The sequence below is a fragment of the Rhamphochromis longiceps genome, linkage group LG16 (genome assembly GCF_057381845.1).
Source record: "Rhamphochromis longiceps isolate RC_006_pf linkage group LG16, R_longiceps_female_GT1.1, whole genome shotgun sequence".
NCBI classification, from domain to species: Eukaryota; Metazoa; Chordata; class Actinopteri; order Cichliformes; family Cichlidae; genus Rhamphochromis; species Rhamphochromis longiceps.
In genome coordinates, this window is record NC_140572.1 from 29,464,651 (window position 1) to 29,477,819 (window position 13,169).

At 39.3% G+C, this 13,169-nt stretch overlaps 2 protein-coding genes across 2 annotated transcripts; both read left to right on the plus strand.

Moving 5' to 3' along the window:
* Positions 1-3,799: 3,799 nt before the first annotated feature.
* On the plus strand, positions 3,800-4,741 carry LOC146651385 (olfactory receptor 11A1-like). The gene has a single exon (XM_085385075.1). The coding sequence runs from the start codon at positions 3,800-3,802 to the stop codon at positions 4,739-4,741; it is 942 nt and encodes a 313-aa protein (XP_085241201.1).
* Positions 4,742-8,403: 3,662 nt separating this feature from the next.
* On the plus strand, positions 8,404-9,342 carry LOC146651386 (olfactory receptor 4B13-like). Its single transcript, XM_085384789.1, has one exon. It carries the CDS (start codon positions 8,413-8,415, stop codon positions 9,340-9,342), a length of 930 nt encoding a protein of 309 aa, XP_085240915.1. The 5' UTR covers positions 8,404-8,412.
* The last annotated feature ends 3,827 nt before the right edge of the window (positions 9,343-13,169 follow it).

Consider the following 13,169-nt stretch of genomic DNA (forward strand, 5'->3'; position numbering starts at 1 on the left):
AGTGCACCTGTTTTATTGTTTATTGCAAAAACCTGACTTGTTGCCTGCAAAACGCAAGTAAGTACAGGGTACTGCACCTTAGTCACTCCATAACAAGACCCGCACCCCAGAAAAGTACAGGGTACTTACAGTGTACTTGTTTCATTGTTTGTTGCAAAAGCCTGACTTGATGTCCTCAAATTGAACTTAAATACAGGGTACTTTCACCTTTGTGGCAGGTTGTGTTATAATGTGTTACCTTTCATTAGTTTACATAAATTCATTACATATGTTTGTGACACACGCTAGGCACAGATACACCCACACACAGGTCGTTGTCATCAGATCCCACATTTATTAAGAGTGTGCACTGAATTACAACAGAACACCGTCTGACAGCGGTCGGTTTCCCCAGCGTCTCTCTCCTCCGCTCCTCTCCACCTCACTATATAAAGGAAAGGAAAACCACCATCAGTCCAAAATCGCCATCAGCTGTTCTTACCAGCACCGCCCCGTTGAGCTCACTGCACCACTCCTCCCCTGCAGCTGCGCCCCGGACCACACCTCCGCCACAATGTTAAACTATAAACACTTAAAATCATATAGAGATCAGTCTCAATAAGCATATGCATCAGCGCGTTCTTCTGGTTTTTACACATTAAATAAAAAATGAGTGAAACTAAGCACATTTCCTGCACATTTTTTTAGGTTTGTGGTGGCAGATTTCTTTTCTCATGTATTAGTCACATATTTAATCATATCACATTAGTTACAGTAATATCACTTTCTCACTTTATTATAGTAAGAGCACTCCTGTCACCAGGTGCATGTGGAATGTTAGCACAATGAGGCCATTGTAATGGGAGACATTAAATATATAGAGGGACTCTATATCTAGAGTATCAGGGATGTAAATCCGGCTGCAAATCCTTAGGTGACAGCCAAGTAGAAAACAAGGTTATAATTCTCTCTGTGAGGGAGAAGGTATACACCCCCGTCCTTGGGAAGGACTCTTCTGTCCTTGGGTTTATTGTTTTTAGCACTTTGTACCAAAGCAAAGGCTGCAATGCCACTCTGTCTGTCTCTCTCATCATGGTCACCTAAATGCAGCGCACAGTAATGGCAGGTTTTGTAATATGCACTGTTAGTTGATTATTTACCTGCTGCATTAACGGGAGAGGACGTGCAAACGTTACCGCTGCTGCTGGGTTGAGTTACATGAGTTCGGAGCGGAATTAAAAACACAACATTCATTTAAGGTTATCGCGTGTTTTGTGAACAAATGCTTTTGCATATTCGTAGTGTTTCCTCCCTTAAATGAAATATCTACTTTGCAAATATTGCAAGTTGCCCTGTTGTCATCCGTTCTCGTAAAGTATAACCAAACTTTTGAGTGTTTGAGCCACTTAGGCGCCGTGTTTCCTGCCAGGTAAATGAAGCTCCGCAACGTGGTGACATCATTCGGGGCGACTGGAATCGATAAGGGAATCGTTTGTTAAAATGGCCAACAATTCCAAGGAATTGAAACAGTGGGAACCGGTTCTCAACAAGAACAGGGTTTCGATACCCATCCCTAGATGTAAGCATCAGTTATTAATTAAAGCCAGAAGCAGTGACTGCAGCACTGCGTGGCAAGTTCTAATCCCTATAGCATGTTGTTTCACCTAAAAGCAAAACTTTTCCTGTGATGTTTCTGGCTGATTCTGCCAGTTAGGTTTGTTTTCTTTTTCTAAGAGAAAGACTGTTTTGTTTTTTTACACTCAGACATGTCTGGAACTGTGCCTAATATGTTTTTGGGGGTTTTTTTGCAACAGTGCACTTAGGAAAAAACCTGCCAGGTATTATCCCTCTGGTGGTGATATTTTGTGTGCTGATGATTTAAAAGCAGGCTTGCAAGATTGGGAGTAAAAGCGCTATAAAACACTTTAATTGAGAGCAAATATATGGTGAGCTTCTCTTTAAATTACAATGGGCTTCTGAGGAAATTCACCTAAAGGGGCGCTGACCATATTAGATGGTAAGACCTGTGTTTAAAAGGATTGTAGCAATTCAATCCATTTCAAAAGCAAAAAGAATTGATTTTATTTTTGGAATGACGTAATATTGCTGTCAGTGGATACTTAAATTAGGGCGCGGTTTTCCACTATCAGCAACGATTGGTAAAAACTAAGTCAACTAAGAGTGACCTAGACAACGCTAGGATGCAGCTGAACAGCTGAGGCAGTGGGGAGGTGGAAACTGGACTATGAAGTGGCCGGGGCACTGTAATGAGAGGAGAGCACAGTCAACTGGATCCGGCAGACAATCAGTGATCCTCCACAGTTAAACTGAGTTGCCTTACTTGGTTTTAGGTGGAGGTGACAGGTGGGGCGGAAGGCCCGGATACAGTCGAGGCGTGGGGAGGCAGGCAAGTGAGTGGCGGGCCAGTTGGCAACGTCGTACCAGCAGCAGGTGGCCCAGGTCCAGGAAAGCGGGGATGAGGGAGCCAAGACCCCCACTCCAGGAGCTACCTCTGAGGACAAGAAAAACAGGTAAGTCTTCACACGGGTTCTGGACAAAGCACTCAAACACCACTTGACTAACATGGGATAGCAGATACTCAGGCGATGAACGGTTGAGTGCGCAGGTCTTATATGCTGCCGGAATAATTGCCCACAGGTGGTCAGCCAGGGAGGAGCAACCAATCTCCGCCTAAAGGAGGAGGAGCCGCTGTTGGAGACCTGCAGGTACCCACCCAGACCATGACAATAACAGGTGCAGTGGCCAGAGTATTGCTGGAAAAAAATCATCCCAAGGGTGGAATCTCCAGACTGAGATTGAGACTGGGTGCTGATCAGAAGTCTTCAGAGACCCAGCGAGAAGTAGGAAATATTCATGGCATAGCTGACAGCCCAAGCAGTGGTTGAGGTCAAAGGTCCTACTAGTGATCATGAGAAGATTCAGGAACCACAGCAATAACCATAAAGCTGTGCTGGAACGAGAGAGTGAGGGGTGAAAAGAGCACCCTCCTCCAACAAGGGCGTGCTAAGCTCCAACTAAGCGACTGCAGAGCGAGTCTCTGTGCCAACCAAGAGGGATCAGCGAATGAATACAGATGACAACTGATTAATCAGTCAGGCAGTTACATATGTTAAACTATAAACACTTAAAATCATAGAGACATCAGTCTCAACAAGCATATGCATCAGTGCGTTCTTCTGGTTTTTACACATTAAAATAAAAACTAAGCACATTTCCTGCACATTTTTCTTAAGGTTATTGTTGAAAATTTCAGGGAATAAGTCATTTTTTCTGCTTCTTTTAGGGTTAAACATTATACAGAGGCCAGGTTGTTAGTGTGAAATACATTCTCATTTACAAAATATTTAAATATTCTTATCTTTTACAATCTAAAAACCAAAGGAAGACTCATTATAACACAGCTATATTGTGTATTTTTGAAGGAAGGGAAAAGTATGTTGCTTATCAAACATATAATAACCTTAGTCACTGTGCTGATGTTTTACACTCAAAACAAAGGTCCTAATAGACAATCTATTAAAGCTCTATAGAGAGCAGTTACATAAGACACAAAGAACTTTATTCGTAAAAGTGAATTTCATTTTTTTTTTATTATTCAGCTCAACAAGTGAAAGCACCACTTACATCATGCTGACCACGTAATTGTGGCTGACACACAGAGTATATAAACCTCTGGTGACATACTTTGTCACTTAGACAGTACACAGAGAGATTTCATTTCACCCTGACTTTAACTTGTAAAAATGTCATTTGCTCTCAGTTTGAAATGACACCTAGTAAGGTAAACTAATATTTTATTATGGATAATGTTTCAGTAATTACTGTTTTTACTCTCTCAGGTTTAAGTGATATTGCAAACTACAGGGTCATTCTCTTTGTTCTCACTTTACTGTGTTACTGTGTGATTTGGCTGGTAAATGTGACGATAATTGTCACAGTCATTGTGGATAAAAAACTTCATGAACCCATGTACATCTTCCTCTGCAATCTGTGCTTCAATGGACTCTATGGGACAGCTGCATTTTATCCCAAGTTTCTCTATGATCTTCTGTCCACCACTCATGTCATCTCTTATGCAGGATGCCTTTTACAGGGTTTTGTATTGCACTCTTCAGTTTGTGCTGACTTCTCTCTTCTAGTTCTCATGGCCTATGACAGATACGTGGCTATATGTCGACCTCTTGTGTACCACTCTCTGATGACTACACAAAAAATTTGTATTTTAGTATTTTTTGCTTGGCTTATTCCCATTTACCTTCTCTTCATGAGCACAATAACAACAGCAGTGTTGAGGTTATGTGGCTCACACATACCAAGAATCTACTGTGTAAACTGGTTAATTAATAATCTGGCTTGCTCTGCCTCTGTAGCAAGAATTGTTATTCCTGCTTTTAATTACACCTTTTATATCGGCCATGTCCTTTTGGTTTTCTGGTCTTATGTACATCTGATCAAAACATGTCAGTCATCCAAAGACAACTGGAACAAATTCATGCAGACATGTGTACCACATTTATTCTCTTTAACAGTTGTTGTTCTGTCTTTTCTTTTTGATATGTTATACATGCGATTTGGCTCAAAGGAAATACCACAAAGTTTTGAGAATTTCATGGCAATGGAAATTTTCCTCATCCCACCAATTATTAATCCTCTCATGTATGGATTTAAATTGACACAAATAAGAAACAGAGTTTTGAATTTTATATGTGGTAAAAGTTCAGCTTTGAGACTAAAGTCATGAGTGTTTCCGCAGAGAGGGGCAAAGAAATCTGTTGATATATGTACATATGTGATTTAAGCGAAATGTGATCTGTAGTGTAAATGAATAGATACTATGACAGATACACATTTCCAGACTGTTTTCATTAATTGAAATATAAGTAGAATTTCCTTTTGGTTCTGAAATTTAAAAAAGAAAACAACACACATTGAAATTAAACACATTTCCTGTACATTATTAGTTTCTGTCTTGTATGGACAAAAAAAAGGTTTCATGTGGTTACATCTTTTTCTGATGTTTAGCTTCTTTTTCTGGTTGACTACAATGTTTTTACTCACCTAGTTTTGTTACACTTAATTATAGTATCCTTGGGTCTAAAATTTTATTCTCAGGTAAGTATCAAAATGGTACTAAAGCTCTGCCAGAGGTGGGAGTTGAAAAACTCTCTGACCTAGGCCTCTGCACACCTTTACTTTGAAAACAGTCTTTTGGGTTTTCTTTACATCCAAAATTAAGTGGCTGTCATCACACCAGGCTACAAACCACTGTACAGGGAGTGCAGAATTATTAGGCAAGTTGTATTTTTGAGGAATAATTTTATTATTGAACAACAACCATGTTCTCAATATCAAAGCTGAATGTTTTTGGAAGTAGTTTTTAGTTTGTTTTTAGTTTTAGCTATTTTAGGGGGATATCTGTGTGTGCAGGTGACTATTACTGTGCATAATTATTAGGCAACTTAACAAAAAACAAATATACCCATTTCAATTATTTATTTTTACCAGTGAAACCAATATAACATCTCCACATTCACAAATATACATTTCTGACATTCAAAAACAAAACAAAAACAAATCAGCGACCAATATAGCCACCTTTCTTTGCAAGGACACTCAAAAGCCTGCCATCCATGGATTCTGTCAGTGTTTTGATCTGTTCACCATCAACATTGCGTGCAGCAGCAACCACAGCCTCCCAGACACTGTTCAGAGAGGTGTACTGTTTTCCCTCCTTGTAAATCTCACATTTGATGATGGACCACAGGTTCTCAATGGGGTTCAGATCAGGTGAACAAGGAGGCCATGTCATTAGTTTTTCTTCTTTTATACCCTTTCTTGCCAGCCACGCTGTGGAGTACTTGGACGCGTGTGATGGAGCACTGTCCTGCATGAAAATCATGTTTTTCTTGAAGGATGCAGACTTCTTCCTGTACCACTGCTTGAAGAAGGTGTCTTCCAGAAACTGGCAGTAGGACTGGGAGTTGAGCTTGACTCCATCCTCAACCCGAAAGGGCCCCACAAGCTCATCTTTGATGATACCAGCCCAAACCAGTACTCCACCTCCACCTTGCTGGCGTCTGAGTCGGACTGGAGCTCTCTGCCCTTTACCAATCCAGCCACGGGCCCATCCATCTGGCCCATCAAGACTCACTCTCATTTCATCAGTCCATAAAACCTTAGAAAAATCAGTCTTGAGATATTTCTTGGCCCAGTCTTGACGTTTCAGCTTGTGTGTCTTGTTCAGTGGTGGTCGTCTTTCAGCCTTTCTTACCTTGGCCATGTCTCTGAGTATTGCACACCTTGTGCTTTTGGGCACTCCAGTGATGTTGCAGCTCTGAAATATGGCCAAACTGGTGGCAAGTGGCATCTTGGCAGCTGCACGCTTGACTTTTCTCAGTTCATGGGCAGTTATTTTGCGCCTTGGTTTTTCCATACGCTTCTTGCGACCCTGTTGACTATTTTGAATGAAACGCTTGATTGTTCGATGATCACGCTTCAGGAGCTTTGCAATTTTGAGACGGCTGCATCCCTCTGCAAGATATCTCACTATTTTTGACTTTTCTGAGCCTGTCAAGTCCTTCTTTTGACCCATTTTGCCAAAGGAAAGGAAGTTGCCTAATAATTATGCACACCTGATATAGGGTGTTGATGTCATTAGACCACACCCCTTCTCATTACAGAGATGCACATCACCTAATATGCTTAATTGGTAGTAGGCTTTCGAGGCTATACAGCTTGGAGTAAGACAACATGCATGAAGAGGATGATGTGGACAGAATACTCATTTGCCTAATAATTCTGCACTCCCTGTATATCAAAAAAGTAAATGGTTATGTTCTCTTCTTTGTGAAGCAAATTGTGAAAAGGAGTAACCTGCCCTGTCCCTGGCACGACCTTAAGGAGCACTGGTACTTAATCAATTAAAATTAATAATACTGTTCCAGCTGATGATTTGTACAAATGATACCATTTATTTGAAATGTCTCCACTCAATTTGATTTGCTTTTGAATAAAAATAAATAAATTAATAAATAAAGACTGGAACGTCCTAACCACAGAGCAAAGATCAACAAAAAGCAGCCAAGCATAACTTGTGGGTCTTCAAGGTAATTTAAAAACAAAAATGTCATGCTATTTATAACATCAGCTGTACCCTATCCTTGTAAACTATAATGGATCTTGCCTTCTGTATACATTTTCCTTTAAGACACCTAAAACACATTTATTAAAACATTTTATAACTAAAGGTGTTACTGTTGGTACGAGTCTAGAGTCATTTCTAAGAGTCAATGGAATTTGGACTGAGTAGCCACATAGCCACCAGTAGCTTTCCCTCACTCTCACGTTCTCGTGTGACGGATTGTTATCATCCTCATCTAAACTACATACTGGTTGACTATTTTCATCCTCTCTCTCGGCTTGCTCTGGTTCAAACTGGAAAGGTTGAAAAGAAGCCATTTCCAGTGCACTGCTAACTGTGAACTCGATGCGGTACAACCGTGTGACGTCACTACCCAGAATGCATTGAGAAGTAAATGACAATGGCGACCTACTGGTAAATCGGTTTTATATAAAATGTGCGTAAAAGGAAAACATTTGACGTATTTTAATGCCACATATATGTTGTTGAAAGCACAGTGCATATTTTAGCGCAAACATGTGTTAATAGGGTTCCCTTTAAGGGTGTCCTACTCCCTACCTTTACAGGGACTTCATTCTTCTATGTAGCGTCATATAAAATAATTTATTAACAACAGTCTGTGGTTCTCTCATGAGGCTGGATGAAGTGGGCAGGATGGAGGATCTAAAGTGCAGACTCTCATACGAAAAATAAATTAAAAAGCGGCTTCATTGCTGGACTTAAGAAATACAAAAAATAAACTGGAATGAACTGGAAATTAATCAAACAGTAAAACAGTGTTTTCCAAAACAGAAAGCACTGGATACAAGACCCAGGAACATGAGAGAATTTTATTTCTCTGCTTATTGAAATAATGAAAAGCTTCACCCCTTAATACTTATGGTTGAAGTAAAATGCAGCACTTTAAGCATTTCACATGGTGAAGAGCAACTGCGTATTATTCAATCTAACCAGTAAGTAAAGTCTATAGAGTAAGGCGTGTGCTGCTGTCATCACCATGGCACCATGAACAACTACAAAATTGAACTTAAATCCATCTTGTCTTGTCCTTTAGTCATTTTTTTTCTTGTTCCATAGACCAACAGAGGCTGAATTCCCAGGTGTGTGTTTTGTTGTTGAGCCAAAGGCAGTAATTAACAGGAGGTGTAGAGGAAGAGCAGATAGTGTTAGGGATGTAGCTACAGCAGCTCTTTCCTCTGTACACTCACAAGTTGTTACTTGTGAGTGTACATCAGAAAGTCTACATCAGAAAGTACGTGGTTTTTCATATCATGGATAATGTGCATAATGTAAGAAGTTTCATTCTATTAGGATTTAATGAGACGATTAATTTCAGAGTACCCCTCTTCTCGGTTACTTTACTGTATTACTGTGTGATTTTGTTTTTCAATGTCTCTCTTGTGCTGCTTATTGTCTTGGATGTAAACCTGCATGAACCTATGTACATTTTTCTAAGTAGCTTTTGCATTAATGCACTTTATGGGTCCACAGGTTTCTACCCAAAATTCCTTTCAGATTTACTGTCGCCTTCTCAGACAATCTCCCATGAAGGGTGCCTTTTACAAGCTTTTATCATGTACTCATCTGTCTGCTGCAATTCATCCATTTTAGCTGTCATGGCCTTTGACAGGTATCTGGCTATATGTCGACCTCTGCACTACCACTCTTTCATGACTAAGAGGAGGCTCTCTCAGCTGGTGTGTTTCTCCTGGCTGACACCTTTCTGCATTTTTGCCATCAATGTTGTGCTTACAGCAAGACTCAAGTTATGTGGTACGAAGATTCAGAGAGTCTTATGTCTAAACTGGTTAATTGTTAAACTTGCTTGTCCTGAAGCTGACACCTTTTCAAACAACATCACAGCATATGCAACAGTTATCATTTATGTGTCTCATGGCTTTTTTATCATTTGGACTTACACCCATCTTATTAAAACATGCGCAAAGTCCAGAGAGGACAGGGCAAAGTTTATGCAGACCTGTGTGCCACATCTGACCTCTTTGATCACATTCCTGTCTGTAGTTGTTTTTCAGTTTGTGTACATGCGATTCGATTCCACAGATTTGCCTCAAAGCCTCCAAAATTTCATCGCTACTGAATTTGTGATCATCCCTCCACTTATGAATCCTCTCATATATGGATTCAAACTCACCAAAATACGAAATAGGATTTTGGGTTTAGTTTGTTTTAAAAGAAAATGAAACACCTTCAGAGTTAAGAGTTTCAAAAATAAAAAGACAGCAAAATCACAAAAATGTACATTATTTTGTTGAATATGACTGATAAGAGCGGGCCTCGCAAAACCAGCTAACAATGCAACATCTTATAGAACTGTTTTACATGTTATATGTGTGAATACAATAGACTTTTGTATATTAAAAGCTTAGGTTTAGTGTGGTCAATTCTTTCAGTGTTAGCTTTTGTATTAATATTATTTTGTAAAGGTTTTTATCAAGAGGAGAGATGCAACACCATTTGACCTTAGAACTGAAGAAGCTTTTCGGATGAGAGGTGAAACGTCTTCAAGCAACTTAAAGAAGTCCAGACGCTTTTCTTTCCAAGCTCCTTAGACTACGATGACCTGGATGACTGAGAACCTTCACAGACAAACCAGGGTTTATAGGGTAACTCTAGGGTTTATCTATATATTCCCTTATTTAAAAAGTGTCTGTGTGTGTTTTATTGCTCTCATTTTATATAAAATGGAGATGTGATGTATTAGACACAGAAAGGGTTCATGTTCATATTTGTTTACCGTAGGTAGTTTAAAAATAAACTATAAACTGAGATAATTGACAATTTAGTCAAAATTAATTGAACAGTAATGTTGTTGACTGAGAGTCTGTGTCTTCAGAAAGAGTTATATTTTTATTGTTGCATGTAGTTTAAACATTTTCCCCTTGAGAAACACCACCACTAATAATAATAGACCCAAGCTTTTAATTAGATAATAATAAAACTGGAGAAAGCAAACTGGAAATGAACCAAAAAATGGCATTTTAAAAAGTAAAAAAAATAAAAAAAATGAAATGAATGAAACATACAAAGCATATAGCATACATTATCTGAGGTGGTATATTTACACATACAACATGCTAATAAAATGCTATAAGATGCTGCATTTTAGTGTATCTTATGAGGCCTGCTCTTATCACTCGTGCAACAGAGTAATGTAAATTTTTGACATTGAACCTTATTATCTTTTTTCAAATTTGAAAATAAAAAATCTATTCTCTTTAAGAATTTCCACCTTACTATGGTGAAGTGGATTGTGTGTCCCATTGACTTCAGGGGCTATGTGCCTGGCTGTGTTTTTGCCTGCTGGCTGTTTGAAGGGCCAGGCAAAGAACGATTCAGATGAAACCTTATAAGAGGAAAATCAAAGGAACAGTTTACGAATTCCCAGGTGTTTGTTTTATTGTTGAGCCTAAAGCAGTACTTAACAGGAGATGTAGAGGGAGGGCAAACATTGTTAGGGATGTAGATCCAGCAGATGTGTGCTCTGTACACTCACATTTTTATTCAACTAAGAAGATAGATGTGTTCTCTTGTCACGGATAATGTGTCTAATCTAAGCAGTTTCATTCTGTCAGGATTTAATGAAACAGTGAGAATATAATACCCCTCTTCTTATCCGTAAGGCCAGTTATGTTGTGGGGATGGAGCTGGACTCCCTCAAGGTGGTGTCGGAGAGGCGGATGCTGTCCAAGATAAAGACAATGTTGGATAACACCTCCCACCCACTCCATGACATGCTGGTCAGTCACAGGAGCACATTCAGTGAGAGACTGAGATTACCGAAAAGCACCAGCCTGTGGCTATCTCCCTGTACAACACATCCACTTAACACACTGTTTACTGCTACAGCTACACATGTTTCTTTTTCAACAATTTATTAATAAGTGATTTTATGTATGTATATATATATATATATATATATATATATATATATATATATATATATATATATATATATATATATATATATATATATATATATTGTACTATTCTTACTTAGCGTATTGTCTGTCTTGTTAATGTTTGTTTATAATGGAGCACTGTAACAAAAAATAATTTCCCCCAGGGATCAATAAAGTATTCTGATTCTGATTCTGATATCCTTTAGTTGTTACTGTGTGATTTTGTATTGCAATATCTCTCTTGTGCTGCTCATTGTCTTGGATGAAAACCTGCATGAACCTATGTACATTTTACTGAGCGGTTTCTGCATTAATGCACTTTATGGGACCACAGGTTTCTACCCAAAATTTTACACTTTCCTTTATAACTTCTGTATTAACATATATGCATATAACATTAAACTGGCATTGACTCCGAGCTACATCGTGACCGATTCATTTCTGTGCTTCCTATTGTCACAAACATGAAACCATAAAATGCAAGTAGGATAAGGATTGATTTGAAAAGCTAAAATCTCAAAAAAGGCAACTTGTATGAATGACTGCTGTATGCTGTGAGCTTTTTATGTACTTCTGTAACCTTGCTCACACTGATATTAAAAAGCTAGTTTAGATAAATATAGAATACCTGACATCTATATATAACAGTTCACAAAATAGATATAGATAATAGAACCAAAGATAGAACAATATTTTCTATGAATTTGGAATCCACACAGTGGGTGGCTGCTGCTTTAAAAGCTGCCTCCCTTTTTTCAGATAGGGTGCTGTTGCAGAAGGATATAGACGTATAGCACGAAATCCTATAACCAAGTAGCCAGTATAGTATACAGGAACATCTGCACTGAGTATGGCCTGAAGGTCCAAAAGTTAAACATGAATCCAGCAGGCAGAACAGTGTGTGGTAGGGGTGGGAGAGGTCACGTATGTGTTTGTTTGCTTTGGTCAGGCATCATCCCAGATGTGGGGAAGTGGAGTCCCATAAGTATTCTCTGCTGTCCCCACCACTATATTCAGGGATTGCCAGTCTAAAGCAAAGCAGGCTCTTGACCAATCAGAGATGCAAAGAGAGTAGTAGAGATGGGAAAGGGAAGGTGACCTTTTCTTAATTGGGGCAAAAGGCTCTCTTTTACAAGAGCTCCACTGTGCAGTGAACAGGACAGGTCTATCTGTACGCCCAGGAGTTTCGTGCTGCTGGCCATCTTCACTGTGGTGTTGTTGAAAAGAAGTGATATGTGACTGTGCTGGCTCATGCTGATCTCCTTTTTTTATTCAGTATTTAGTGTTAAGGTGTTATTACAGTTCTGCAGTTGGTTCACCTGCTAACTTATTCATTGATGTCCTGGATGAGACTCACAATAAATTATTATTCTATTCTATTCTATTTTATTCTATCAGCATTCTTCACAATTTTGTTAGTGGGCCTCGCCTCAGACCCACTAACAAAAATGCCGGACTGGTACTTGTGTTTTTACCTTTTTAATATTACACACTAAAAAAAAAAAAAAAAGGTAAAAACACTCTGTGTGTATGACTGAGTGAATGAGATGAGTACAAAGTGTTTTGAGTGCTCAAATTGAGTAGAAAGCCACTATGTAAGTACCAGTCCATTTAAAAGTACCAGTCTGGGTCACCTGTATGGAGAAAAAAAAAAAAAAAAAAACAGAAGAGAAAGCAAACAACAAAGAGCAACATAATAAATAAATAAATAAATAAATAAATATTAATATTACACACTAGGGCAGCACGGTGGCACGGTGGTTAGCACTGTTGCCGCACAGCAAGAAGGTCCTGAGTTCAATTCCACCATTTCTGTGTGGAGTTTGCATGTTCTCCCCGTGTTTGCGTGGGTTTCCTCCGGGTACTCTGGCTTCCTCCCACCGTCCAAAGACATGCAACTTGTGGGGATAGGTTAATTGGATAATCCAAATTGTCACTAGGTATGAATGTGAGTGCGAATGGTTGTCTGTCCCTGTGTGTTGGCCCTGCGACAGACTGGCGACCTGTCCAGGGTGTACCCTGCCTCTCGCCCTATGACACCTGGGATAGGCTCCAGCGCCCCCCGCGACCCTGAAAAGGATAAGCGGAAGCGAATGGATGGATGGATA

Excerpts from the sequence above, each read along its gene's own strand:
- LOC146651385 (XM_085385075.1), top strand. The coding sequence starts at position 3,800 with ATGGATAATGTTTCAGTAATTACTGTTTTTACTCTCTCAGGTTTAAGT.
- LOC146651386 (XM_085384789.1), top strand. The coding sequence starts at position 8,413 with ATGGATAATGTGCATAATGTAAGAAGTTTCATTCTATTAGGATTTAAT.